The 27,996-nt window shown below is 29.5% G+C and overlaps 2 protein-coding genes across 6 annotated transcripts in view; one reads left to right on the top strand and one right to left on the bottom strand.

Annotated features, from left to right (window-relative positions):
- Positions 1 to 20,149, top strand: part of LOC143229535 (DNA polymerase beta-like) — a 34,812-nt gene extending 14,663 nt beyond the window's left edge. The window contains exons 4-13 of the mRNA XM_076462017.1: positions 3,633 to 3,691; positions 7,603 to 7,652; positions 8,279 to 8,330; positions 10,019 to 10,073; positions 13,475 to 13,547; positions 15,064 to 15,137; positions 17,042 to 17,128; positions 18,250 to 18,314; positions 18,845 to 18,984; positions 19,547 to 20,149. Of these exons, the coding sequence (XP_076318132.1) occupies positions 3,633 to 3,691; positions 7,603 to 7,652; positions 8,279 to 8,330; positions 10,019 to 10,073; positions 13,475 to 13,547; positions 15,064 to 15,137; positions 17,042 to 17,128; positions 18,250 to 18,314; positions 18,845 to 18,984; positions 19,547 to 19,641 (750 nt within the window). The 3' untranslated portion in view covers positions 19,642 to 20,149. The remainder of the gene's footprint in view (positions 1 to 3,632; positions 3,692 to 7,602; positions 7,653 to 8,278; positions 8,331 to 10,018; positions 10,074 to 13,474; positions 13,548 to 15,063; positions 15,138 to 17,041; positions 17,129 to 18,249; positions 18,315 to 18,844; positions 18,985 to 19,546) is intronic.
- A 1,286-nt stretch (positions 20,150 to 21,435) lies between these two features.
- LOC143229534 (uncharacterized) overlaps positions 21,436 to 27,996 on the bottom strand; it is a 42,496-nt gene continuing 35,935 nt past the window's right edge. For 4 of the 5 annotated variants that reach the window (XM_076462012.1, XM_076462015.1, XM_076462014.1 and 1 more), the window contains one exon: positions 21,436 to 22,314. In XM_076462012.1, coding sequence (XP_076318127.1) covers positions 22,189 to 22,314 — 126 coding nt within the window. In that variant the 3' untranslated portion in view covers positions 21,436 to 22,188. The remainder of the gene's footprint in view (positions 22,315 to 27,996) is intronic. The other variant, XM_076462013.1, reaches the window with a different exon arrangement.

Here is a 27,996-nt window from a genome sequence, read left to right as displayed (position 1 = left end):
ATATTATAATAAACTTCAGATAAAATTCACTTGTTTCATGTATTGTTACTGAAGAGTCATTTTAACAGAAGTTCTACATTTTTATATATGAAAAAGACCTTAAGTTCACATTTTATGTCTATCTTTAGTTACAAAGCTATTTCTTAGAATCATGGATATATAAAACTGGAAATGAGCTATATAGGTTTTAACAATAACCCTTTTTTTAATTCCTTCTAATGTGAATTTTTCAAAAGTTTTGAGTTTCTTTGCAAACTAAAATGGTTATTTAGGGTTACACATATCACTTTCTCAAAAGCATATATTGATGTAGTTGTATGCAATAATGTTTTTTATTTTGTATTGCGAGAACAGTACAAAATAATTTAAAATATTCTCAGGAACATTTGTTGTAAAACTACCTTTAAGTTTCAACCCCACAATAATTGCTTTCATTGAATTTTGAACTTGTACAGATTATCAACAAAATTTGGTCTATTTGTAGGAAGGTGACTGAATTGGTGACACGTGGATATAAAATTATCTGGTATTTTATGTCATGTAATTGTAAAAATAAGTGCAATTCCAATAAAAGGTAATAATTACAGCTTTGTAAACTAACTTATAGAATATGTTTTAATGTAAATAGAAAGGCTTGTATGACATATGGCCATATAGATGGCAATATGCTTTTTGCTTGAGAATATTTGACATTTTATGTCCTCAGTCTAAGTAGGTTAGTTGAGTACTCTTTCATTGCTTATTACACTTCTGATTTATTTATTTTTTTCTTACACTACGATAATTGCATAACATTTAGCAAAATAGAGAAATCCTACTTCAAATTTGTTGGATTGGATATATTTCTTCTTGAACATCTTGAAATTGTGACATTTGAGAATCAATCATAATGAAAAATCATTACTACTTTTGAAACCAAGCCTGTGTTCCATGTACATTTACCAAGTTTAATTTATTAGTTATTTTCAAAGTTTGTGTTTAACTCTTCTGCACGTAAAGATAGTTGTAATTTGATTTGTTGAGTCTCAATATGAAGTTAATTACTTTACATCTAGATTGGTGTGGTTTGTTGAATTTAGTAACATAAATTTTGAAGTTCACTGTTTTCTCCATTAATCTTTTACAAACATGATTTTAGTGTTTATTTTGCCATTTTGAGCTCAACTCCAGCAAAGGAAAAGTGACTATAATTTCTTTTTATAGACCCTAACTGCATTATTTTCATGATAAATCATTTCAAACTTGTCCTCTAATACTTTGGCATCAAGTGAAAATCACTTCTAGTAAAGGTACACACAAATTTATTTTATAATTCTGGTGATGTAATATTTATGTTTTATTTCTTTTAATGGTATTTGTTCTGTTGAATAATTATTTCTTGTTGCTTTTCATGTGTATTTGGAAAGGATAAAGTATGTTGTCTTATGAAACTTTTCTTTATGTTGAAGTATACCAAATAATAAGAAGCCACTTATAAATTGACATCTAAAGTTTACTTTTATTTCTTGGTTTCTTTGCTTCTAAGTGTGTGCACACACGCACGTCCTGTCCATGATAGATAAAAATAAAATGCAGTGTCCATCACTTTACCAGGGTGGTAAAACATTCAAACTCTGTAGGGTACTAGTGGAAATTATGTATGACTGAGGGATACATTGTAACTGAATGATAGGCTGTTGTAATTAGCCCCCTAGTGTTTGTACAGTCATGTACTTCTGCTGCACAATTATTCCACAAGTGTTACACTTACTGTAACATGGCAGATCTTAAATAATATACATAAGATGTTGTTTTCTTCAATGTACATTGATGAAGTACTTGGATAGAATTGACATTGAACAAGATGTTGTGTTCACTAATGAATTAAAATTAATTGTACATGCATCATGAATGAAACAATGTCAATTAACCAAAATTTAAGGTATGGGATTGATGGCATGAGCATGTCTGTCAGATCTAACATAAAATCTTTGAACCCTGACCATATTTTTTAATACATATTGTGCATACATGCAAAACTACTTTGAACCCTGATTTTTCACACTGATCTGAAGAAAATCACAACATTACTTTTGTTTAGACATTATTGTGTGAAGTGATTCATTTTTGCCAATTAAACACTATGCTGATGATTTGCATTAAATCTGCTTCTATGTGTAAGACTGTTCAAAATCCTAGTTTGATTTTGCAGTATCTTTTTAATCATTGCTAATGTGTCTGAACCATAGATCAGACTACACTTACAACATGAGAATATTTGCTTGGATTAGTCAGTGATGTGAATACTTACTAAATCTAGTGGCCATTAAGTTATTCATATGTAGATTTACCAAGTGTGATTAGTTGATTATAATGATCTTATGGAAAAATTTTAAAATATCCAAACAATGTTTCTATCATTCTTTCATATGTGTAGTCTATAAAACCTTTTATAGTGGACAATCATTGACTGGTCATGAGGGGTAAGAGGTCATTTGCTGCCTTCATAACCACTCAATAATGTTCCATCTCCACTTCTGTTTTCAGTTTAAATAATGCTTACCAATTAGCACTGTCATATAGTATACTTAGCTCACCTCCCTGGACCTACTTTTAAATTTTAAAGTTTAAACTTTCATTGAAGATTTAATCTCATTAAAAATAAAAAAAACTGTGAAATTGTTTAATTGTTCAAAATATAACAACCTATCATTATGTGATTATACCAATAAACATATAAAGTACACTCCTGTCTAACTTCAGCATACAGTTTTTCTTAAACTGGTCAGATTTTCAATGTTGTTTGTAAATTAGGTCTAAATGGATCAGCAGAATTGTTGCAAAGCTCAGCTGTGAAGTCGCATATGCATTTCAGTGGCATTGACGACTGATTTATTTATGAGCTTTTCAAGACAACACATAAAACGTTCATGCATAGTGATGTATTCTGTACCAAAGACATTCTAGGACATTGAATAATGACTTTTAATCATTATTGATCATAATAGAACATTTCTGATTTTTGAAATAAATAAGTTGGAGCAAACCAATAAAAGATTTTCAGTTATTGAATCTATGTATAGATAAGTTGTTTGTAGGGAGTTTTTTAATTTAAATACAATGTTAAATCCAAGTTGGGTGGCTTAAAATGTATCCATAGATTGAATATAATGCCTAAAAAGGCATATATGATAGTTAAGAATAAGTTTTTTTACAGCAAAGAAAAATACCACTGCTGGATGAATTTATCTAGCATGGCTTTATCGTTTTCATTTTGGCTATTCAAATTTTAAAGTTTCTGGCCAGTTTGGTCATTGACTCATTTTAACTAACTAATGTCTAGCATTGTGGTTATGAAGAACTGTCAAACATTATTCAGTCATCAATGACAGGACATTGAGAGTAGGAATAAAATAAACATGACAAGTCACATGGAAAATGTATGTAAGAAATTATTGAAACTAACAATATACAAAAGCTTCATTTGTGTCTGTGTGTATATACATGAATGTATTAGTTAAAACTTTATAAGTAAACCCACAATTATTTTTTTGAAAGGTGGAGCAATTGCTTAAAAGGTAGCACCCTAGTTTTACAAACTTCACCATAATAATTAAAAAAAACTTGACATATTTTTTATTAATTGTATTTAGATTCGAGCCAGTGATGAAAATAAAGCAATTCAGTTGTTGACAAGAGTTTCTGGAATTGGGTAAGTCTTAAAAGAAGTACTTGAATGTTTTTTGTTGAATAGTGAAATCAATATACTTATTCTTTTCATTGGTTATTTAGTTTTTAGCCACATTTGTTTGATAAGAAAGTTGAGATTCTTAAAAGTTTTGAAAATGATGACATCTGTAATGTACTTTCAAATTAACAAAAAAGTATGGACATGTTCTTTTACAAGATATTAAACATTGTTCTTCTGGACATAGAGCTTATAATGTTTAAGAGATATATATTTCTAGAATTACATAATATTAAGTTATACAGTTGTCATGTTGTGTTCAGTATCTGGGTGTTGTCAGATTCCTATCTAGTTTTAAAACTTTGATAGTGATGAATAAGTACAGCAGTCCTCTACAAATCCCTGATGCCAGGTTGCCATGGCAACTAAGTAATTTATTGTGGTACCTAATATTTTTTCTCATTTTAATTCACATGTAGGGCTATGCTAAATAGAATTCAAATCTATAACAGTTTGGGACTCTTGGATGTCTGGAACTAATTTTGCATTGTTTGACTCCTAAATTGAAAATTATTTCTAGGATTTTTATGGCAGATTCAGCACTTCATGTTTATTTCATGAAAAAAGTGCAGGAGTTGCAAAACATATTAAAATTTTGCACCGTTTTATTTTTATTCCTTTTTATTTAATTCAACCAATCAATGCACATGCTTAGACTCTTATGGGACCAAAGGCAGTTAGTTCAGGCAACACTATCAAGTGGTTGCTGATATCATATAATCATTAATATGCACTTGTTGCTGTAAAAGTAGATTAATATATACTGGTGCCTCGAATATCCGTGTTGGTCCAGGTAAACAAAAAAACATGAATAATAGAAACAGTGGATAATCAAGGCACTAATGTACCTCACTAGTTAGCCCATTGTCTAATCCAAATGAAAATATTCAACATATTTAAGTTCCTTGTTTTAACTCTCTTAGTATGGGCTCAGTTGATCTGACTGATCACATGACCTCTTTTTACTCATTTGAAATCTTTATAACTTTTAATATGGTATGTATATCTTTATGAAATTTGGTAGTCTTTCTGTAAACATTGTAAGGCTTTTACACACAAAAAATCATATTTATACAAATATGACAAAAAGAGTTATTCATAAATTTATTAAAAATTAAAACACTATTTATTTTGAATAGTCTGCATGCAAAGTGATTTTCATGTTATGATTAAAAATACTTTTTTCATTTCAAAAATCTGAAATTTCATTTGTGTAATCTTTCAAAACCTTCTCAATACATTTCAATTGATTTTTTCAGTAAAACTTTGTATTTTATTTGCTATTTTCTCTACCTTAACTATATACGAGGTTGATCAATTTCCCAAAACTTATAATGACCCCAACAAATTAAAATAAATCTAAATTATATTCTTGTCCTTTTTACAATGACTTCAGCTTGTAACATGGAACAATATTTGTTTACCCTAAAACATTAAACTCGCACAGTTTACATCTATTTATAATTAAATTTTGTTTTATTGCCAATTGAATGGTGTCTAACTACTATTTGTAACATTAAGTTATAAATCACTTGAGGAATATGTAGTTCATGTAAAGTTATTTAAGTATGCTGTCCATGAGCTGCTTACTTATGTGCTTTGAGAAACCTTTATATTTTATCATTATTTATTTCACCTAATTTAACATCAACTAACCTAAAGAGATCCATATTTTTTACATTTTAGTTACTTTTATAGCTAGAAGAAAATGCATTCTAGTCTTTGTTTTGCATGTTATTATTCTATATTCTTTGGTGCATTATTTAATTTAAGAAAAAATTTAGTGCACTGCTACCATTTTTATAAATTAAATAATGCACCAAAGAATATAGAATAATAACATACAAAACAAAGACTAGAATGCATTTTCTTCTAGCTATCACAGTTTTTCTGACTTTCTTACTCTTCAGCAAGAGACATTGTAAATGCATCCAAGCTAGTCTTAATCTTTCCCATGGGAACAAGGCTTGTACTGAAAGAGAAGTTAAGTTTTCTGTTTAGAACACAATGTAGTATAATACATCATTTGATAGATGGAAATCTTGGCTTTCTATTGATTATATATAATATAGAACTAAACATGAGAGAACTATTAACAAATTGTGAAAGAGATTTGATGAATAATGGTTAAAATCATGAACTTGTCAACTGGAGTGATCCTCTTCTTCTATAAACCAATGTTAACCTTGTATTTAGAAACTTTGTAATGAACTTGTCAGTAATAGATTCAGAATCAATGGAAAGAGCACATTCTTTGTTCACACTAATTACTGTTAGACTCATCAGTCTCTTACCATCCATATTAGTGTTAAGGTGATCAACTTTAGATGAACCTAAAGTCGTGGAGTCATCCTAATGGGCTCTTCTATGAAATCTTTCTAATTATTCTTTCTTAAATAAGGAGACCGTACTCTAAACAGAATTCCAAGTGAGGTCTAACTGGTGACATGTATAGATATATATTTTTTTAACTTTTAATGGATATGTCTTAAATTCACTCTTAATATTCTGTTTTCTTTATAATTAGCAACAGGGCACAACCTACAACATTTCGCTTATCCAGATAACAAGTAACATCTTAAAAAAATATGACAGATTATTAAGGCAGGTTATGTTTTCTTGAGCCCATGTTAACTTTTGTGTACAGTAGCTTATTTCAATAAATTATGTTTAGAAGCTATTTTTTTCTTACTGTAAACTTCTTACCTCTATTAAAGTAAGACTAACTAGTTTATGATTTCAGAAATGAGAGAAATGTAAGCAAATTTCCAGTCCTCAGACACGTGCTTACTCTATTGATTTACCAAACACGAGAGACGTTTTCATATCTTGAGTTTTAATCTCTTTCAAAACTCTCTATAATGGTACTTCATCTTCTTTTAACCTCTTAATCCTTCTACTGTACTAACCAAAAAAGGTTAATATTTATTAGATTCAGGTCAATTCCAATACTTCCCATAGAATGTTCAGTTTCTGAATATTGCTAATATATATTCACTTGTAGAAAGATGAGAGAAATAAAAATTACATACCAAGTTCTTTTGTTGTCTTCAATGATATAAACAATAATATTTTTTAACAAATTCCATAGTATTCTTATATGTATGTAACTTACATCTGACTACTCAATTTAAGTTTTAAACTTGTAGAGTTTATTTCTGATGTTTTATGTCTTTAACAAGTGAGTAAAGTTTAATATTCCCTGCTATACTTTTCCTTTGTACTAGCCTTTAACTGTTAGATAATGATCTGTGGTTTTATGGCCTCAGTTAATTATTATTTGTTGGTTTTGCTGTTACGTGGGTTGTACATTATTTTTTCATGAGCTGCTGAAGAAATAATGGAGAAATGTAATCTTAATAACAAATATGACAAAAGCTTTCCTGTATCTCTTCTGCATTAAATAACTACTAGGTGTTTTGTGTACATACCGTGTTTCTCCGATAATAAGACCTACCCATAAAATAAGACCTAGTGTGATTTTTGGGGATAGGTTTAATATAAGCCCTACCCTTAAAATAAGCCCTAGTTAAGAGTGGCAGGAAGAGGAAAGAAAAAAAAAAAAATTAATTTATTAATTAGTTTAATAGTTAGTTAATTAGTTTGTTTAAGTATTAGTCAGTTAGTTTAATAGTTTAATAATTGTTTATTTTAAATGGTTAGTTTAATAGTTTTACTTTGTAACTTCATTTTTTTAATATATCAAAATAAGACATCCCCCGAAAATAAGCCCTAGTGTCATATTTTGGAGTGAAAATTAATATAAGCCCTGTCTTATTTTCGGAGAAACACTGTAATATCTAAACAAATACCATGTGAAAATGTTTCCCCTATTATATGTTTTCTTATTCATTATCTTTTTTATTTTTTATCAGTCCTACAGCAGCTAAGAAACTTGTAGATGATGGAATTACTGCCATAGAAGGTAAGTTATATAGCTTATATTTTTTACAAGGGGATGTTTGAAGGCTTTCAAGCTTAAGGTACTCAACATTAAGTTTAATGATATTTAAATAAATATATTCTGAGTGTTGGATTTTGATACATATATTAAGTGAATTTAACCAAGATTAATCAAAGTAATATAACCTAATGACCTAAGGAAACAAATTGTGGTAATGGGATTTTTGCATGTCTGTCAGACATTCAATGGCTGAATGAAAGCTTAATTGATTTTGACACATTTATTAATCAAGTTAAATGTTATTGAGTCAAGAAGAAAAGTGTTAGCTATTTCAAATGGATTGAATTAAACTTTCATGAGGTACAACAAAATATTTAGTAATTGAAAATACAGCCTGTTTTTATTGAACAGTTTTCTTACATTAGTGGTGCTTACTAAATGTAAAATAAAAAACATTCATTTTCTTGTTTATGTTGTCTACAGAATTAAAATATTATATATTTTGTTAGCTTTAGGAAATTTATAAGATGTTTTCTTTTAAGCATGCCTGTTGTATTATTAGTTAAAGCCAGGAAAGTGTTTTTAATTATAGATGTATTACATTCTTAAGTATCTGATGCTGGTAATGATGGTGTTTGTTATCTTAGATCTGAAGAAGCACCAGGAGAAACTAAATCACCATCAAAAGATTGGACTAAAGTATGACATTTGATGTTTGAATTGATTTAAATCCAGGCAGTTGTAGTTGGTTTTGTTTTGTAATATGCTTAACTCTTCCTGATGTTTGTATTTATGTGTAAATGGTTTTTGAATTTATCCTATAATGTTAACTAAACTACTAGAAAATGTTTTGTGAAGGTTTTGATGCCTTTACTGGATATACAAAAATTAACTATTTTAAAATAAAAATTGGAAAGATTACCAAAGTTGGGAGGTGAGGCAAGTTTTGTTTTTGTTTTTTGAACTCTCAAAGCTATCAATTACATGTTCCTTCACTACAAATATCTTTGTTTGGATTTTGGCCATTTTATTGTTTAGAATGATCTTGCAGGGAATGTTCAAAGATTGGTAACTTAGGTTCAGTACAGTTCATATTCATTGATTGGCCTGGTCAGTGGTAATGCCTTGACCTTCAAGCTATTAATTAATGATGACCTGGGCTGAATGAGCAGGAGTTCCATCTTGCATAAAAACACTGGAAAGGCATGAGTAGGTAGAAGACCATGCTTGAAAATTATGATCAATTTGGGACTTCTTTTTTTTAATCTTTATTTATTTTTTAGCTGTTTTGTAGTTTTATTTAGTGTTTTTTAGAGGTGTTTTATTTTTACCTGCTATGTAGTTTTATTTGGGTGTCTTGAAATTTGGTTTCAGATACCCCTTCTCACATAAATAGCTATTCTTGTTCAGTGCTACCCTTTACATGCAAAACGTTTTTCATGCATCCCACCACCTATCTACCTCCCATACAGTTTTACTGAATCCCCAGTGACATGTGTTTTCCAATTATTTCTTCATTAATTTTTTTTTAATTTTTGATTAATGTATTTTATTTTTAAACAGCCATCTTTCTACATCTGGGTGCAGACAATGAAATGTGGTAAAAATGTGGGACATTGTGAGCTAGAGCAACCACATCTGTTCTCTCTTTCTTTCATTTGTTTTATTCTGAGAGGTTTGCAAACCTGAGTTTAAACTGGATAAACAGAGTACTCCCAATGCAGTGTGGGTCTTACTTCTCACTACTTAGGCACATAAGTAAAAAAATTGCAATTAATTATATATACTTTTAAATTTACATAAAAAATGTAAAAATGAAAAACTTGTTAGGTTATATAAAACTTAAATTAAAAAAAATTGAAAATTTCACAAGATATACTGATAGAGAAGTAGCTTGAAGTATCTGCTGTAATCTTATGACTTTACTACAGTTAGTGTTAGGGTAAAGAAAATAGGAGATAAAATATAAAGTTTTACCAAAATAAAAATTGATATCATTTATGAAATTCTAGAAGTTATGCAAATGAAACATAAAAATTGTGAGACGAATTTTTATGTTTTGATTTTTAGCATGAAAGTAACTTTTCACTTAGAATGTGTAAGTAATAAATTTGTAATTCCACAGATGAATCTTTTGTAAAAATACTTGATTAAAACCTCTTGTTTTTTTTCTGTTGATTTTGTCAGATTTATTTTGTTCCTTTTCATGAGCATTTTGATGTCGTGTATGTTATATTTTTACATAATTTGCTAGCTGTAATAATTTGAGGTGTTTTTTTTTAAAAAGGTATATTTTGTACTTAAAAAAATGAACAGACTTAACATTACCATTAAAATTGGGTCTAAAATTATAATTTCTTTTTAGTATTAAAATACATTTTTTCTAGATATTTTGAAGACTTTGAAAAAAGAATTCCTAGGGAAGAGATAGAAGAACTTGAGGTGACATAAATTATGTTTAATCAACCTAGGTTACACAAAATTTCATGTGATAATTTTATTTAATAGTTTAATAATTCTTATGTATAATGTAAAGACACTTTGCCCTTTCTTAACTTGGCTTCTAATTCTTGAATAATTTGTGGTTGTTAAAGTAAACTTGCAGAGACAATGGTAGTAGTATTTACTTAATGAAAGATACCCAGAGTTTTTATTAAATTGTCTTGTGTTGAATAACAGATGTTTTGTAATATTTGAAAAGTTTTTTTTTTTTTTATATAAGTTTCACAATAGTTAAAACTGATACAACAATACTTTATACATTCCCTAGTTAGTAAGACAGATTAAAATCTTACTTAAGTTATCTAAAATTTGTTTTATTTTCATGATCTTTAGCATTGGTTTTTAACAAAATAAGATTTAATTGTATTTTCTTACAAAAATGAAACTTGTAATTACATTGTATTTGAAGAATACATAGCATTGATGGTACTAGTTTATTTTTCTAAATTATTCAGTAGACAAACTGTTTTAAGATAATAAGTAATAAACTTAATTTCCCCCACCCTAAAATGTGTATAACATAGTGACAAATGGTGAATCAGATGACAAATTGGGCTTCATGTTTATTTTTATGATATTTAAAAGTATTTGTTTGTTGAATGATTTAGAAGAATAAATTAGTAATGTCAGTACTACCTATTATTCAAATCTTACCTTAATATAAGTTTACTGTGGTAAGGAAAAAACATTGTTTACTGGGCAATATTTTCATTTTGAGAGATTTTTTACCTTTCTGAATTTGAAAATAATTTAGTTCATTCAGCTTATAATATAGTTAGTTCCTTTTCTGGATTTCATGAAGTACAAAATATGAAACTTTTTATAACAAAAAATATAATTGGAGAAGAAAAATTAAAACACTAGATAATAGAGTATATCCATTAATTAAGTGTCAACTTGTTTTTAAAACAATTTTTCATATATATAATTGTTTTACATTTGAAGGTAGGCCTGGCACAGCCAGGTGGTTTAGGTACTTGACTCGTAATCCGAGGGTCGCAGATTTGAATCCCTGTCACACCAAACATGCTCACTCTTTCAGCCATGGGGGCATTATAATGTGACAGTCAATCCCTTCATTCATTGGTAAAAGAGTAGCCCAAGAGTTGGTGGTGGGTGGTAATGACTAGCTGCCTTCCTTCTAGTCTTACACTGCTAAATTAGGGATAGCTAGTGCAGATAGCCCTCATGTAGCTTTGTGCAAAATTCAAACCATTTAATCAATCTATCATTTAAAGACAGGTCTCCTAAAATCCATTGCACTTATTTATAAACTTATACATCTATGGTGCAACAAGGTTCTGTTGGTTCTACATTTACCTATTTGAGCTCAAGGACTAAAGAGTCCATGCAATCAACCTGTCATTCTTTGTTGCTGTTTACAAGATTATGCTATCAGAATGACAACCAGTAATTTTCAGCATCTTGGAAAGTGCAATGTGAAAAGATGCTTTGTAGATACACAAGGTGATTTTGGAGTTGAATGTTAAAAAACAACTAATAGCACATATACATACACTACGAAAAGGAAAACTAGCACTGCATTTTTGCCCCTGTCCAGGGTTACTGATGAAGTATGAAATTCCTTCATTTCAGTTAAACTTGGTAGGAAGTGATGAGTTAAATGATCAATAGTACAGCAGACTCAGTATAATATGTACTAGTTCATATATGTATTTGCACCTGCTAAGTATTTGCATTATAGCTTTTGATACATATTGTGTATCTTTACAAAACTTTACAAGTATTTTATGTAGGAAAAATTAGGTTTTATAATGAAATATTTTTACTGAAGACTTGTTTGTGAAATAATCTATTTTATCACTAGAATGAGTGCAAATTTATTTCATGTTATGATTAATAAAAAACTATTCTTTAACTCAAATATTATTTGTGTAATCTCTAAAACATCCTACATACATTTTAAATATTTATTTTCAGTAAAATTTTATATTATATTCTATATCCTAACTATGTGGGGTCTGTCAATTGTCCAACCTTTTAACCATCATAAAAAAATTAGAAAATAAATATAAATTATGCTTTTTTCATGCAAGAATGACTACATATTGTAACACAAAAATATAAATGTTCAGTCTAAGTAACTTAAATTTCTTAATGCTGTATCTGAACATGTATATTTATTATTTTTTTATTATATTGACCTTCCAGTCATGCCTACCTAACATTACATAGCTTACATTGATACAGTTCATGTGCACCCAGGTGATGTATCCATCAATATAAAAATGACCTTTAGTCTTCCCTGTGTTTTAGTGAACTAGTATTTTTTAATATAAGGTCACATTTCAGTTATTATACATTATATATATGGATGTATATAGATTATTACTATTGAGAAATAAGTTTAATAACTTATTTAAAATAAAATATAGAACAATAAATCAAGAAGTGAAGCAAACAGTAGTCTCTTCTCTCTATGACCTTTATACTCTGGTATTGCTGGACATTGTTTGCTGATTCTTTTGAAATTTTGCATGTGGAGGATATTTTTAGGTTTCATACGTATATTCACATATAGTTGAATAACCAAAAATCATAAATAACTACATTGGTAGTATATAATTCCACTATAGTTTTTTTTCAATTTTATAATATATATAAAACTTTGAGCAGAATATTAACACAACATACCACCTTGAAAACTTGGATCAGAAAAATGAGGAAGTCGTTTGAAATGATGGGGAAAATTACTCTGGGAACATTCTAAGCTGGTGAATTGGTTATTCACATGTCATATACTTTAGTAAGAGTATATGAGGGAGTTTCAAAAAATGTAAAGAGTTAAATAGTTCTACCATGTTTGATTCAGTACATAAGCCATATCTCAGCAAAATAAAAAGATGTGAGGTTCTTATAACATATTCCAGCTTTTCAATATTGGTATTTTGGGAACCTGATTTGTACAAAATTATAGACATAGTATTTTGATATCACAACCATCTAACTTTAAACAGTGCAGTATTCAACATACCATGTTGCTCACTAAAATCTATATTTAAATGTGTTCTTTTAATATTTACTTTTAAATTAAGAAATTAACTCATATATGATATTAAAGTGTGAATTATAATATGCAATTTGATTCCAAACTTACTGATGTAAATTAATAAAATATTAGTTCAGTAAAATTGTCAATGCAAGTCAGCAAATGTATTGACATGGCCTTTGAACTCTAACCCATTGCAGAAGGGTTAATAGGAATGGAAAGTTCATCTCTTTCTCAGCCAGTTATTTTAGGTGTTTATCAAGTTAAATATTTCCATTACTTCTTCTGAGGTATACCTGAAACTAATTTTTATTTCATGTTATGTTTACAGCAAACCATTATTGAAGAATGTAGAAAACTGGACTCAGATTATACAGTTGTAATTTGTGGGAGTTACAGAAGAGGTAAGTTACAGTTGTTGTCATGATTATAAGCTGCTATGATCACACACACACACACCCACAGATAGACAGATCTTTTTAACATGCATGATTCATGCCAAGCAATAACTTTAATATATTTCCAAATGTATATGTTATATTAATATTTTCTCTCAAGTGTATATTGTGTTAATGAAGTTTAATAACATATCTTAAAAACTGATTATTTGTTAATGAATGCAGTATAATAACGTGTTACAAAGCTACTTATTGTTTTCGAAAACATACTTCCATATTGCTTTAGTTATTTCAGAAGAATGAAAATATTTAAGTTTTTCTGGCTTTGAAGTTTCAGACATGCAAGTTAAAGCTTGTTTTAAATCAAACATACTGGTGTGGTAATTTGTGATGACAAAAAAACCTACTTGTAGTGAAAATTATGTGTGTAAAAACAGCTGGTATGGGTAGAGGAAGCACTAGTACAGGAATGAACAATGTTTTGACCTTCTTCAGTCATCGTCAGGTTCACAAAGAAAGAAAGAGGTAACTGACTGAAGAAACCAAAGAAACACAGCCATAAAACTATGCTTACCAGATAAAATTAATGACGAATTAGACAAAATAAAACAATACTTCATCAACATCAAGAAGTTTCCTCCACAAACCATAGAAAACATTATACACATACCTAGACAAAAAGCAAAATCAACTAACAAAAATAAATATACCCCATGATTTAAAAAAATCATGAAACCATATATTGCTGCATACCATATATTCCTGACATCAGCAGAAAAATAATTAACATTTGGCAAAAACTAGTAACAAAATATGACATTCCAGTTAATACCAAATTTATTCCAAAACCAGGTACAAAACTAAGGTCTATACTATGTAAAAACTACACTGACAACACAACACCAACATTATTTATAAAATACAATGTGATAATTGCCACAACTTCTATATTGGAGAAACAAGTAGAAAAATGGAAACCAGATTCAAAGAACATGCACAAAAAAAAAAACACCACAATTTTTGAACACTGCAAATCAAACACAATATAACCATAGAAAATACCCAAATACTAAATAAACAAACAAATGCAAAATTAAAGAAGCCTTATTAATACAACAACTCAAGCCCAAAACAAACTAGTACAAAGGAACACCTTTATACCTATACTAATAAATATATCCAACATCTAAGTATGCCCTCTACATTTGTGCACTAAATTACACAACTGCCTTCAAACATATGGTCAGTTACCTCTTTCTTTCTTTGGGAACCTGACGATGAACGAAGGTCTAAATGTTGTTTGCTCCTCTACATAGTGCTTTCTCTACCTATACCAGCTGTTTTTACATATATAATATAGGTGTGATCTATGTGCACCAGATAGTGTGAAAGAATTAAAACATTCCAGCATAGAGTTCTTCTGTCACAAAATTTAAAGTATTTAGAGTAAGTTAGTTTTCTTTGCTATAACATGGTTATCAGTGTATGTATATATCAACATAAGTTTTTTTATTTTGTGAAGGAGCAAAAGACTCTGGGGACATCGATGTTTTAATCACTCATAAAAAGTACACATCAGAAGGGAAGAGAAGCAAGGTAAATTATTTTCAAAAAATGTTTTGGATCCTTCTGTAAAGAACTTTCTTACTCTTAGGCTTATAGTCATTATACTATTTTGGTGTTAACTCATTGAGCATGTTCTAAATTGGTGTTTCTGTGGACTTCTAGAAGTCTGTGAGTGTACTCCAAGGGGTCCATGAATCATGATTGAAATTTCATAATGTTATTAAAAAATATTTGATTTATGGAATATAAAATATTTGTAATAAAATTTAAATTTATGTGAATTAAAACCTTTGATTTTGGAATGGAGATTTTCACATACACAATCTTTTTTTTTCTTCAAAACAAAAAATGTTTGTAAGTTTTCGGGTCCGTGAAGAAAAAAAAATATTTCTTTGGGTTACTAAAGTTTGAAAATGTTTGTATACATTGAAACTATTTTGACAGTTCTATTATTAGAATAGCAAAACCATTATCAAGCTTTCATTAAATATTCAAGTCCTTCATAATAATAAAAGTTAAAAATTTTAATAAAGAATTTCTTCAAAAGATTTCACTGTAGATTTTTTAAACCTGAAAAAGAAGGTGATTTCATTTTAACAGTCATGTTCAATTGGCATACCCTATAAAACTTCTTAAATGAATACCAAAAGCTTTTTCTTAGTAAAACTTTATATTTCATTTGTTATATTACTCTTTCCTAACACTTAACTTTAGTGAAATTATCCATGTACAATTAAATGAAAGGTTGAAAAATGTTAAATAAACTGAACGGTACTTTTCTACACTCATTCGTTTTTGAATGCATCATTTTACAACTGTTAGATTTTTCACTTCTATTTTCTTTTAGTTTTATGGTTTTATTGCCTGTACTTTGGACCATCATTTGCCATCACAAACAAAAAGTTGGAAGGAAAGCCTATTACCCACCTGTTGTAAACGTAATGTGTAAAGTGGGTGATCTATGTGATTTTGTACTTGTATGTAACTAAGCTAAACCACATTTTTCTCACTGAATTAGTTGTTTTAATTAGTATGACTTTCAAACAGATATTTTAGAAACTAAAACACATATTATGCACTAGGATAAAATATTCCAAAACTACTAATATTTAATTATCCTTTACTAAACTTATGAACAGGTTAGCTGCTCAGAGTTGAACAGTAATGTTAAAGATAATTCAAGGTCATATTTCAGTTTGTCTTCCAGAAATACTCTGTTTGATCTAAACCTGTTCATGAAATATGAACATATAATGTAGGTAACTGCCTTGAAAAGATGGGAAATGCTTCTTTGGTGGGTTTGAAATTTTTAAAAATATTTTAGCCATTTGAGGAGAAGGTTACAATTGTATGTTTATAATTATTTATAGCTTGTTTTCTAATTGATTTGATACTTGTCATGCCAATTTAGGGAAGATATAAAATTTGTAAGAGAGAATTCAGATTACAAATGCATCACAGGACAAACAAAAGAGGAGATTGAGAAGTTTTTTAAAAATTTCTTTTCAAATTAAAATTTAGGTATAAAACTTGAATCATAAATTTGTTTTAATGCATAGGTTGTATACATGAAATGATGAGTTTTTTAATTAATTAAAATTTGAAGGTGACTGTAAAAAATAAATAAAAAGGTTGTATGTACGTTTTGATGCTATCATACATATGAGAATAAAGGTTAAAACAAATGAGACAGTTGTTAAAATATAGAAATATTTTGAATAAGGGTGGAAAGTTTGGCAAAATGATAATTTAATTTAATAATATATATATATATATATATATATATATATATGGTAAAGCCTTTTATGGGTCTTATTAATAGTGACTATTTTATGACATATTTCATAAAACATGTAGTATACTCAGAAGAAATAAGTTTAAAGTGAAAGGAATAACCATGAACTGGTGTACATGTAGTATAATTTTATTTTCAGGTTGGATTGCTGAAAAGACTTGTGGAAAGACTTGAGAAAGTAGATATAATCACTGATACAATTTCATTTGGTGAAACAAAATTCATGGTAAGATAGTAAAATTATTTTATTGTTGGTTAGTTAGATTTTGTAGTTAAGCACAAAACTACAAAAGGGGGTGTTTGTGCTCTGCCAATCACGAGTGTTGAAACCCAGTTTCCAGCAGTGTAAATTTGCAGGGATACCACTGTGCTAATTTTCTTGTAAACTTTTCAGTATATTGGCTTTCCAGATATGATTACCTTGTGAAAATGTAGAAAATAACAATGAGAATTTGTACAGTCTATTCCACTCTGACTATACTTCACAGTCAATTGAGATACTGGGGAATTTAACCACACCTCTTTCACCCTTTGTGAAATTAATTGATCAGGTTTGTGTTGTCCCATTCTTATCTTCTGTTTCCTATGATTCTCAACCTGTCTTGTTTAATCAATTTATTCTGAGAATACCACAGAAATATAGTTTTTTTGAGTAGTGTTGTTTCTCATTAACCATGCTAGATCAGTGATAGAAACTGTTACTTAGTCAAGCTTTGTGTGTGAAAAATGGCTAGGTGTAGTTATTAAATGTGTACACACACACACTTCTGTGCATTTCAGGCTGTTTGGTTTCCAGATAATTTTAGTTATTAAATTTTCTTCATCTCACCAGCTGAATTGAAATACACATATAAAGCACTAGTGGGTAATAATTTATCATCAACTTAGTTAATTATCAAGTGTCAATGCTGAAACCAGTAGGTTCCATCTAGTAATGGTATGAGCTTTCATTCTTAATATTAGGATATATGCTTTCACACCACAATTCATCTTGCCAAGATCTGGCAAAAAGAATAACAAAAACTGGGTTCTAGCATTAACATGAAAGCTGAATAAGCCTCAGATTGTTTTTAAGAATGAAAATGTGTGTAGATGTCTAAGACTACATACATATTTGTCTATTCTGACCTCCTGTATTAAGTATTGTTACTGTGATACAGGTTTCTTACGTACTACTACTACTACTACTACTACTACTACTACTACTACAACATAAATATCACTGTACCTTTTGGTTTGGTTTATATTCAGCCATAAGAAAGGTGTGATTGTTTCAACATCTTAGTTTAAATAGCGAAATGTTGTAATGTAGGATTTGTAGAAGTAATTATAATCTTTGAATTCTAGGGTGTATGTCATCAGAAAAAAGGGAAAAACAGCAAGTCACTCCCACACAGACGACTTGACATAAGGTGAGACAATTACTGCTTCTTTTATCTCTTGGTGTTATTTTGAGCAAATAATCATACTCTTAGTACAGTTGTTATTGAAGAAGATGCATATGCTGTAGCAGACATTTCTGTAATTAGAATTATTTTGCATTTGCAAATCCTCTATTTAAAGAAGTACTTTTGCTATAAAGATAAATTTGACTGCATATGTTTTGCAGATCTCTGCTAGTATTAGATGTAATTTGATCTGTATCAAGTGTTATTACTCTTGATAATTTTAGTGGTAAAATATTCAAATAAATATATTGATGAAAATCAGTGAAATAGAAACTGAGTATATGAATTAAAAATTTCTAATAGAAATTACAAATTAATCTTGAAACAGTGTCTCACATAATGTTTGGAAATACTAAATCAAAACAGTATACTATTTAATAAGTTTAAATATCAGGAAGATTAAGTATTTTCACTGTTAAAAAGAAGAAATAAAGAATTAGCACTAGTACCTCTTCTGGTCCTGTAAACAGCAATGTCTGTTACCCTTTCACTAGACTTATTCCACATGACCAGTTCTTCACAGGAGTCCTATACTTCACAGGAAGTGACACTTTTAATAAAATTATGAGATCACATGCTCTGGAGAAGGGATTTACACTGAATGAATATACACTGCGGCCTTTGGGAAGCACCGGTAAGTTTGGAAAATGTGTAATTTTATTTTATTGGAGATTTTGGATTAATTACAGCCCTTCAAACACTAACATGACTAATTTAAACTTTACATATAAAATTGAATGTGACACAAGTTTTGTTACTTACAAAAAAAAAAAAAACAATTAATCTATTAAACATTTAGGTAAAAAGTACAAAGTTTGTATATGAATATTATAAAAAACTGTGTAAAATATGTTAAAGGACAAAACATCCAAGAATGACAAGTGTAATTAATAGGTTAGATTATATAGTGACATTGTGATGTAGGTAGTTTTCTTGGTTGAAACTGCAATATTGTTTAACTTTTCTTCCTATTTGTTTTTGTGATGGGAGTTATAAATTAATATTATATGGAAGAAAGATTTTTCAAAGCATTTTTATATTTTAAATTTAGTCATAGATCTTTAAAAGTAGAAATAATTCAAACTCCCATGTTTCATACTGACTTCTTTTGCAAATAAAAGTATAATTTAATTTTCTTCATCTTAAAATGATGCAAGAACATTCTGATTTGGTTTTTTATTCTTATTTGTTTACAGGAGTTGCAGGAGAAGCACTGCCTATCACTAGTGAACGGGACATATTTGAGTGCATTGACTATCCCTATAAAGCTCCTGAAGAGAGAAACTTGTGAATATTTATCATTAAGATATCATCAATTAAATTTATTGGGTAGTATGTCTTTTTAACCAGTAATAACTTTGTTTTCTAGTAGATTAATCTCACTCTTATTTCACATTAACTTTTCATCCCAAACTGAAGTCTTTGATAAAATTGCTAATTGCATTGGGTGGCACATAGTTCATTGATTATATGCCAAACAGTATGCTGTGATTAGAAATATCAAAATAAAATTCTTTACTTTGTGTTGCTTTTCTACATCTATTGTGACAAAAAGTATCTGTATTAATTAATATAAACATTTTTAAACTGTAAGAATTAGATTTGCACAATGTTAAAGGAACCTACTCTCATGTCATTGAGTCATTTGTATACAGCCAAACTGTGTTCATTTATAACAGGAATCCTGTTCACCACATTAAAAAAAAAAGCATTAAGTTCATGCAGCTTTAACTTTACTTAAGTATATGGGTTTACCAATGGTCATTTAATTTGAACAATAAACAAGTAATGTTTTTAAAGAATGATTTGGAATTTTTCTGCCACTTTATTTTAAAATGACAGAAATTAGATTAGGTGGTAGTGAAATGGATCCTTCAATAAGTCAGGTTATTTCAAATCTGTCAAAAGTACAAAATTTGCTGGAAAGAGGTAAATAACCTAGTAATATCAACATATATAGCTTATAGCATTCCTGAAAGTGTGATAAAACACTATGAATAGCAGAAGTACCATCAATCTGAGACCAAAACAACATGCAGACCTTAACAGAATTTGCCATAGAATTGTATTACACTTTTTTTAAATATATATACGTAATAGTCATATTGGGCTACCTGCTGTGTACACTGAGGGAAACAAATCCCTGATTTTAGCATTGTAATTCCAGACTGAGTGGTGTCTCACTAGGGGATCCATGTGACTTATTTGAATGAGTAAAGTAAATGATTTTTTATAGTACAGAACACTGGGAACTTAGTTTCCAGGCATCTTGATTTTTACATTTTTCTAACACAAAAACATTCAAATCTTTTACAGTGTAAATATATCCATTAGAGTCATGTTACTTTTTCAGTTTAAAAATTAATGAAGATGGTAGAAAACTATGTTGAACACAATTTTGCCTAAATCCATCTTGCAAGAACAAATAGTAAGTTGTTGCTAAAACAAAATCAATTTTGACTAAGATTTAGGTTTGTACCTTAAGTTGTACATGAACCAACCTCATTAGGGAGAAGGAATGCACCTATAATTATGAATTTAGTAAGTATATCTACATAAACCAACAAGTATGTAAAGTGTGTTGTACACACATACATTGGTTTTTCTTGCATGTTACAGCCAAAATTGGTACTCAAGATATGTTTTTAATTTGGTGACGTTAATTGGAGTGCAAGGTGATGTTCGTGTGGAGAGTAAAAACTTGTTAATACAGTTTGTATGGTGTATCTATAACAAATATAACTTTCATTAACCCTCTTCTAGTTTTAAGTCTCCTCTACCACAAAATATCTCCAGAAAAATAACATAGAATGAAATTAATAGTTAATATAATGCTCTGGTTGGCATACACACAAGTAATTTCTGGTTTAAAAAAAATGTTTTCAGAAAATACTCAACAGGGAAGAAGTCAGTTTTTTCAGGACCTCTAAGTAATTGTTATAGGTTAGGGTGTTTTGGAGGTAATTAATTACAAGCTACACTGCCCACTTAATAGTATTTACATTATGTTCAGTAGCAATTTCTTTTAGTGTTCAGTAACTTCATTAAGACACTTTCAGAATATATTACTCATACAACACTGTACTCCTTTACAGAATATTTATTAACAATAGAACAAAATAAACCATAATGCACTGCAAATCTAACTTAAAACTGAATGAACAATGGTGAATGGTGCACTATCAAAAATCACAAGTTCAAATTCACTGAGAATCTTTGAATAGCCTATTATCAGTTTTCAATCTTACCCATAATATATGAAAATTATCACAACTGATTCTTTATAAGTGCAACACACTATGTGAAGTGAGTTATATTTGAAGTTCAACACTCCGATGGAAATACAGTTCCATTCACTTACTATTTTTACTATCTGTCTTACAAAAAAAATCCTAAAAATCAAATTGTATGGTAGGATTACAAACATCACAAATACTATACACCAGGTACCATGTTTTACTACTACTTAAATACCTGTATTGAGGCCAGATTATTTTAAATTAATTAAACAGAATTAAAATTACTCCATTTCATTGGCAAGATAAACCTTAACTATGCCATTACTTCAGCACATTGAAAGGGACATTAAAATAATTATCTGAGAGAGAAAAGCTTTTAAAGTCTGCCATAAATTATTAGCGAGAAACTGAATCATAACATTTTGGAACATCTTAATATGAAACTGCTAAGAACACAAAATGCTGCCAGAAGCATCAAAAACTTTCTGAACCACTACTGAAATATATAGGTTTAAATCTTTACAGTGTTATACAAGTATTGTTACAACTTGACAAGAACAGTAATGCAGGATAATATTCAAATGTTAGTGCAGATTAAGTTAGAAGGATATTTGCTTTGCTTTGCCAGTGCTATCATCACTCAGTTCAGAATTTAACTTCCTGTAAACGTGCCCTTCTACTCTTCGTTTCCTCTCATGTCTTCCCTCGATGATTAAAGCAATAATCTAAAATAGAAAACAAAATTACACATGTAATAATGGGTAGACTCTGCAGAATTAAGAAGCTTCACAACACGAATTATGTCAAAAAAAAGAAAAGGAAATGCCTACTGTTGCTTAGCTTTCTTAGCACTCAAACTAGTCTAAAAACTTGTACTGCAGTTCTTTCATCCAGTAGTCAGAAGGTCAAATTCTTTAGTAAGGAGTTTGAGTGATGATGAGAATAACTAAACCCTGATACAAGGATAAGTTTTAAGATACGTTAAATTTTGAAGAGAAGAAAAACATTAAAAGCTATTGATGCAATATGGTAAAATAAAATTTTCAGTAATATTTTCAGATTAAATTCATTACAATATTACTTTTTAAACATTTCTTTGGTGCTTTTTGACAATTTTGCAAATTGTATTCTTGATTACATTTAACCTTGCATACAAAAAAATACAATACACAAGAATCATTATTATTTGTAAAAGATGACAATGTATTGCAATCACTCTACAATGTGAAACACTTTTCTTCATATTCAGTATGCCTGTTTTAAAATACAGGACCCTGATGATAGTGTCTTCAAACCGTACTTTATTTTTGAAAATTTTAAATCTTGGATGTTCCATCAATGTAAGAAAATATTCTCATTTGGCTCCAATTTTAAATGTTATGTACATCCAATAGGGTAGAGTCCCCAGGAAGTAAACTGTACAAAGTAAGCAATTTAAAAACTATTCTGCTTAATTTTTATTATTACTTGTACAAAGTTTTAGACACAGAATTACATTCAATATTTATGAATATGAATAATATCCCCCTTTCAAGCCATCCAAGCATTTTACTTATGGATGGTGTAAGATAAGGGCTAGTGAATGATATTCAATATGTAATTCAACTTGGCAATAAGTCAGACTCAATACATTGTATTGCTATGTAACTATCACACATAGACTAATCATTTTGTCATACTTATATTTTAAGAATAAATGCAACCTTGTGTTAATCTTCCAGGGTCTTCAGAGACCCCAAATATTTTGAAAACATCATACTGGCATATTAAAGCATATTTTCCCATTTTTTGTTCTCAGCAGCTTCAGCAAATTTGTGTTGTTATATGGTTTAGATGCTATAAAAGAAACAAGTGGTAGTATTATTGATTAATATAAGAAAAGATTGAGTATTAGTGTTTGTTTCCAGTATATTAACTGAAGTATTTTTACATTCATTTTTTTATGATGGTGTCTGCTCAGACACTAGAAGAGTGACTAGGGTTGTTTTGTTTTTGTTATTTACAGCAGAGCCTGATGCAGTTTAACTAATTTCTCAAGTGTGAATAAATGGCAATGTATTTAGTTGTCATATGTTAGGCTTAATATTGTTGATAATAGGTTAACTTGCATTTAGTATTGATTATCTTTTGACTACTGGTTAAGAGTAATATGTGTAAATGGTTAACAGTTTGTGGGGTGCAGTGAGTATAAGGTGCAAGTTTTATCTGGGAACTAAAGATTGACATACTTTTAAGGTAGCTAGTGGTGAGAATGTTAAAACTGTTTTTAGAGACTGCAGGTTTGAGGAGAAATTGGAAGCTAATCTAAATAATGAAGACAAAGGAAAATGTAAAATGGCAGCAGGATTCAAAGAGAAAAAGCTTTTGCATACAAGGGATAAGCAGCTAATAGTGACAATCTTTAATGAGCAGGTTCTATTAAATAAACACATTTCAGCCTTTAGCTTGTGCAGGTGAGTAATTATGGAAGGAAAAGAAAACAAAAGAACACTTAGAAATGGAAAATTTTAATAAAAGTTATAGTTAAGGTGATTTTCTGATACAGCACTTGAATACGATAGTCTGAGGGGTAAATACACAAAAAGGAATTGGATTATGCTATAAATGAGCAGGAATGGTAAATAACTGATAAAAGTGCAGATGGCATAGTAAAAGGTGCTAGCAGTGATGCAGTATTTATTGTATATAGGAGCTAATGATGTAGGGTAGGGTAGGTCAGAGATGTTAATTGGTAAGTACCAGAGTTCAATAACAGCAGTTGAAGAAAAAGGACACAGTTTAATCCTACCAGGGATAGTGCCAAGACTTCATTATCAGAAAGAAATTATAATTTGCTCACTAGAACTGAATGCTTAGATCAGGTTAACAAGAATGGCAAGCAAACTGACTGATGGGAAAAAAAGTTTAATGGAATAGACTTGCATTTAAATAGGATAGGAGATGGCTTATTTGCAAAGGCATTAACTCAGTTGCAAGGGAAATTTTAAACGATGAAAGTGGTGATGGACAGGATAAATTAAATGTCAAGTAATAGGATAGAGAGAAGTATAGTGTAGGAACAAAATACAGAAGTAGTTTTATGGGTAGGCTACAATTGTTAACATTGTAATGCTATAAATATAAGAAATAAAATATATGATTTTAGAGAGCACTAGTCAGAATAGAATATTTTGATATAATGGGATTAACTGAAATTTGGTTAAATGTAATCAATTTTGATAACAGAAATTTCTTTACAATACACAGTAATAGGCTATTATTTAGAAGGGACAGAACACTAAAAAGTGGGAGAGGAGTGGCTTGTATAAGAGATGCAAGTTACATCCTGTTGAAATTGATGATAAAGATAACTATGAGACTGAAGATATGGATTTTTATTAGGGAATATAGATAAAGAAGATCAATGAAACTGATGAAATACATGATAAACTTTACAATGTAATTATAGTTATGAGAAATTTAAATTTAGGCATATAGACTGGGAAACATTAAGAATCGAACATTGAAAGAGAAGTTTTTATTAATGTTTTAGGATGGTTTTAAAGAATAATGTTTTTTGAGATTTATTGCAAAAACAGTTAAGAGGGTGGAGTATTGGGAAACAGTTCTGAGCAAGTGATTGCTTATTTAGGTTTGATGTCTCACTGCCTACTGAAATGATATTTTAGTTATAAATTTCAAAAGCAAAATTTTGAATATTTGGAACAAGAATCCTCTGTTGTAAGTTGAACAACTTAATAAATTATAGATACTGATCAAATGTGGAAAAGTTCAAAAGTAAATTTCTAGATATTTGAGATACTTAATATCCTTGCAGATTGGCTCATGAAGAACATGATGATGAAATTAAGCTTGAGGATGACAAATTTTAGAATTTTAAATTGACTGGTAGAGCAAAAGACTTATAAGATGAAAACATAAAATGAGTTGGTCAAACAGGATATTAGAAATCAATAAAGATATAAAAAGAAAAAAAGTGATTGAGAAATGGAAAAATTGACAGTGAGGATTTCTTTATGTACATATGATTTAAGGGCAAGGTATGTCAGAAAATCATTACAACTTTTTTCTAAGTCCTTGAATAGTGGACAAGAGCCCAATGATTGGAGGTTAGCTAATGTTACTGCAAAGCCACATCGGGCTATCTACTGAGCCCACCTAGGGGAATCGAACCCCTGATTTTAGCACTGTAAATCCGAGACTTACCGCTGTACTAGCAGGGGGCAAATCATGAAGGAAAGCTCATTTCTGATGACTGAATTACTAAATTCAACTCTTTTCTTGAATTTTTACTAATGAAGGTTTAAGTAACATTTCTCATCCTGGACAACTGCTAGATATGAAAAAGCTGAGCTTAAGTAAAACTTGGAAAGTTTAAAGAATAAAAAGACTCCTGTGCAAGGTATTTCCCCAGTAGTTTTGAAGGAATTTAAGGGCAAGGTATGTCAGAAAATCATTACAACTTTTTTCTAAGTCCTTGAATAGTGGACAAGAGCCCAATGATTGGAGGTTAGCTAATGTTACTGCTTTTTTTTTTGTGAAACTCATGGAGAAATTTATCATTTTATTTTTCAATATCTAAATTAAGTTTCTAATTCAATTTAATAATTTGTAATTTTATATATAAGCCATGAAGTCTAGTAGTACTTACATCTGGCTTGCTGTTGCATTATACACAAGTATACTAATTCCATGTGGCAAAATAAAAATATTACACTAAAAAATTTATGAATTTCAAATATGCACTTTAGAGCACAAAATAATAACCCATGCAATTTAAACATCTTATGACTATTGAAGTCTACTGTTTTTTGTTTTTTTGTAACAAAGACCAATAATATATAATGTTTTAACTACTTGAGCTGAACTTGGCTAGAGCAACTTATTAAAAATTAAAATTATTTTTCTATTGGTTATAAATGACAAAATTATTGGCAACTTGTGAAATAAGATTTGCTAGGAGAGCATAGCAAGTGGGTCAGACCATTTCTTTTGTAACTGTAAAAAAAACATTGAAGATTAGAAAAGTATATTCTAATTTTTCTAATAATAATAATATATAGTAATTTACATTAAATTCAAAACATTGTAGAGAGATTATGAAAAATACAATGGGCTTCTCTGAGTGAACAAATGTCACATTAGATAGATAAAGAGAGCTTGAGAAATTGAATACTTCCTAGTTAAGAAGTTGAACTTAATATTAAACATTGGTTTATTAAATGGGAAGCTTCAGAAAAATGATGGCTAAGCCTTAGATAGAGAGGGTACTGGATAGTGAAAAGAGGATTAAGGAGAGGAGAAGAAAGCCATGAAGAAACATGGTGAAGCTCCTGATCAAAAAAGAGGGAAGAAGTCAAAGTAAACAGACTGGGCTGCTAACAAGCTGCATTAGCTAATGATTACAGAGTATTGTAAGCTACCAAAAAACACTTTACCACAAAGAAAGGGTGCAACACAGAAGTCCCTGAGGAAAGCTAATGTTACACAGTGAGGCACTCTAACAAAATACATCCCAGAAACAAGTTAAATGGGAAACTTATTTCTTATTAATGAAAAAAGACAAATGGAGGACAAAGTGGAAAACATATATGTGCAAGTTTCCCCCAGTATAGTTGACAGGTTTGTACTAGAAAGCCATAAGAAGGGGAAGCACAGAGAGATAGTTGAGAAATTAAGTACAAGAAGAGAATGAATAGATGAAGAGTGAGAAAAAAATAAAAACGAGGATATCTTTAAGCTGAAAAACTTAATAGATAGAGAATTGTGCAATAAGGTAGCCTAAGATTTAGAAAGAAAAATTAAATGGGGAAAAAAATGAAATCAAAAGACCTGTGTTATACAAGCAATATTACAATAATGAAGTTTTCTGATCTTGTCTGGAAGGTGAAACTAGAAATAAAAGGAGGCTTGGAAATAATATTGGTAAAACTCAATGAAAGGTGGGGGGGGGGGCAAGCACAACTGAAGTAATAAAAGATTGGAAATCTTGAGTCCAAGAGTGGAATTAACCACCTGGTACACAATGGGAGTAATACCTGTGACTGACAGCATGCAATAAGTTTTCATTATTGGACAACTCTTTTCAAAATATGGCAGAATTTCATGAGATTGCATTCATGTTTCCATCTTTCTGACTAATGCAGGTGATCACAAAATTGACTTTTTTTTTTAGAAATAAATATTGTGTATGTTGATGGTTCATAGGTCTAATGATGATGATATCAGGGAGTATTTATCAAAATCCATACATTGGTTTAAAACAATGAGAACTAGCACTGTAAAATAAAAAAACAGGATATGTGTACCTCAAGTTACCAATCCGATTAAAAGAAAACATCAAATTGAAACTTAATTTTCATCAATGTTTTAACTGAAATGTTTATGATTTACACATATATAAGAAC

The sequence above is a fragment of the Tachypleus tridentatus genome, chromosome 10 (assembly GCF_004210375.1).
Source record: "Tachypleus tridentatus isolate NWPU-2018 chromosome 10, ASM421037v1, whole genome shotgun sequence".
NCBI classification, from domain to species: domain Eukaryota; kingdom Metazoa; phylum Arthropoda; class Merostomata; order Xiphosura; family Limulidae; genus Tachypleus; species Tachypleus tridentatus.
The sequence above is the reverse complement of the archived record's forward strand: the minus strand, read 5'-3'. Positions and strand labels throughout refer to the sequence as shown.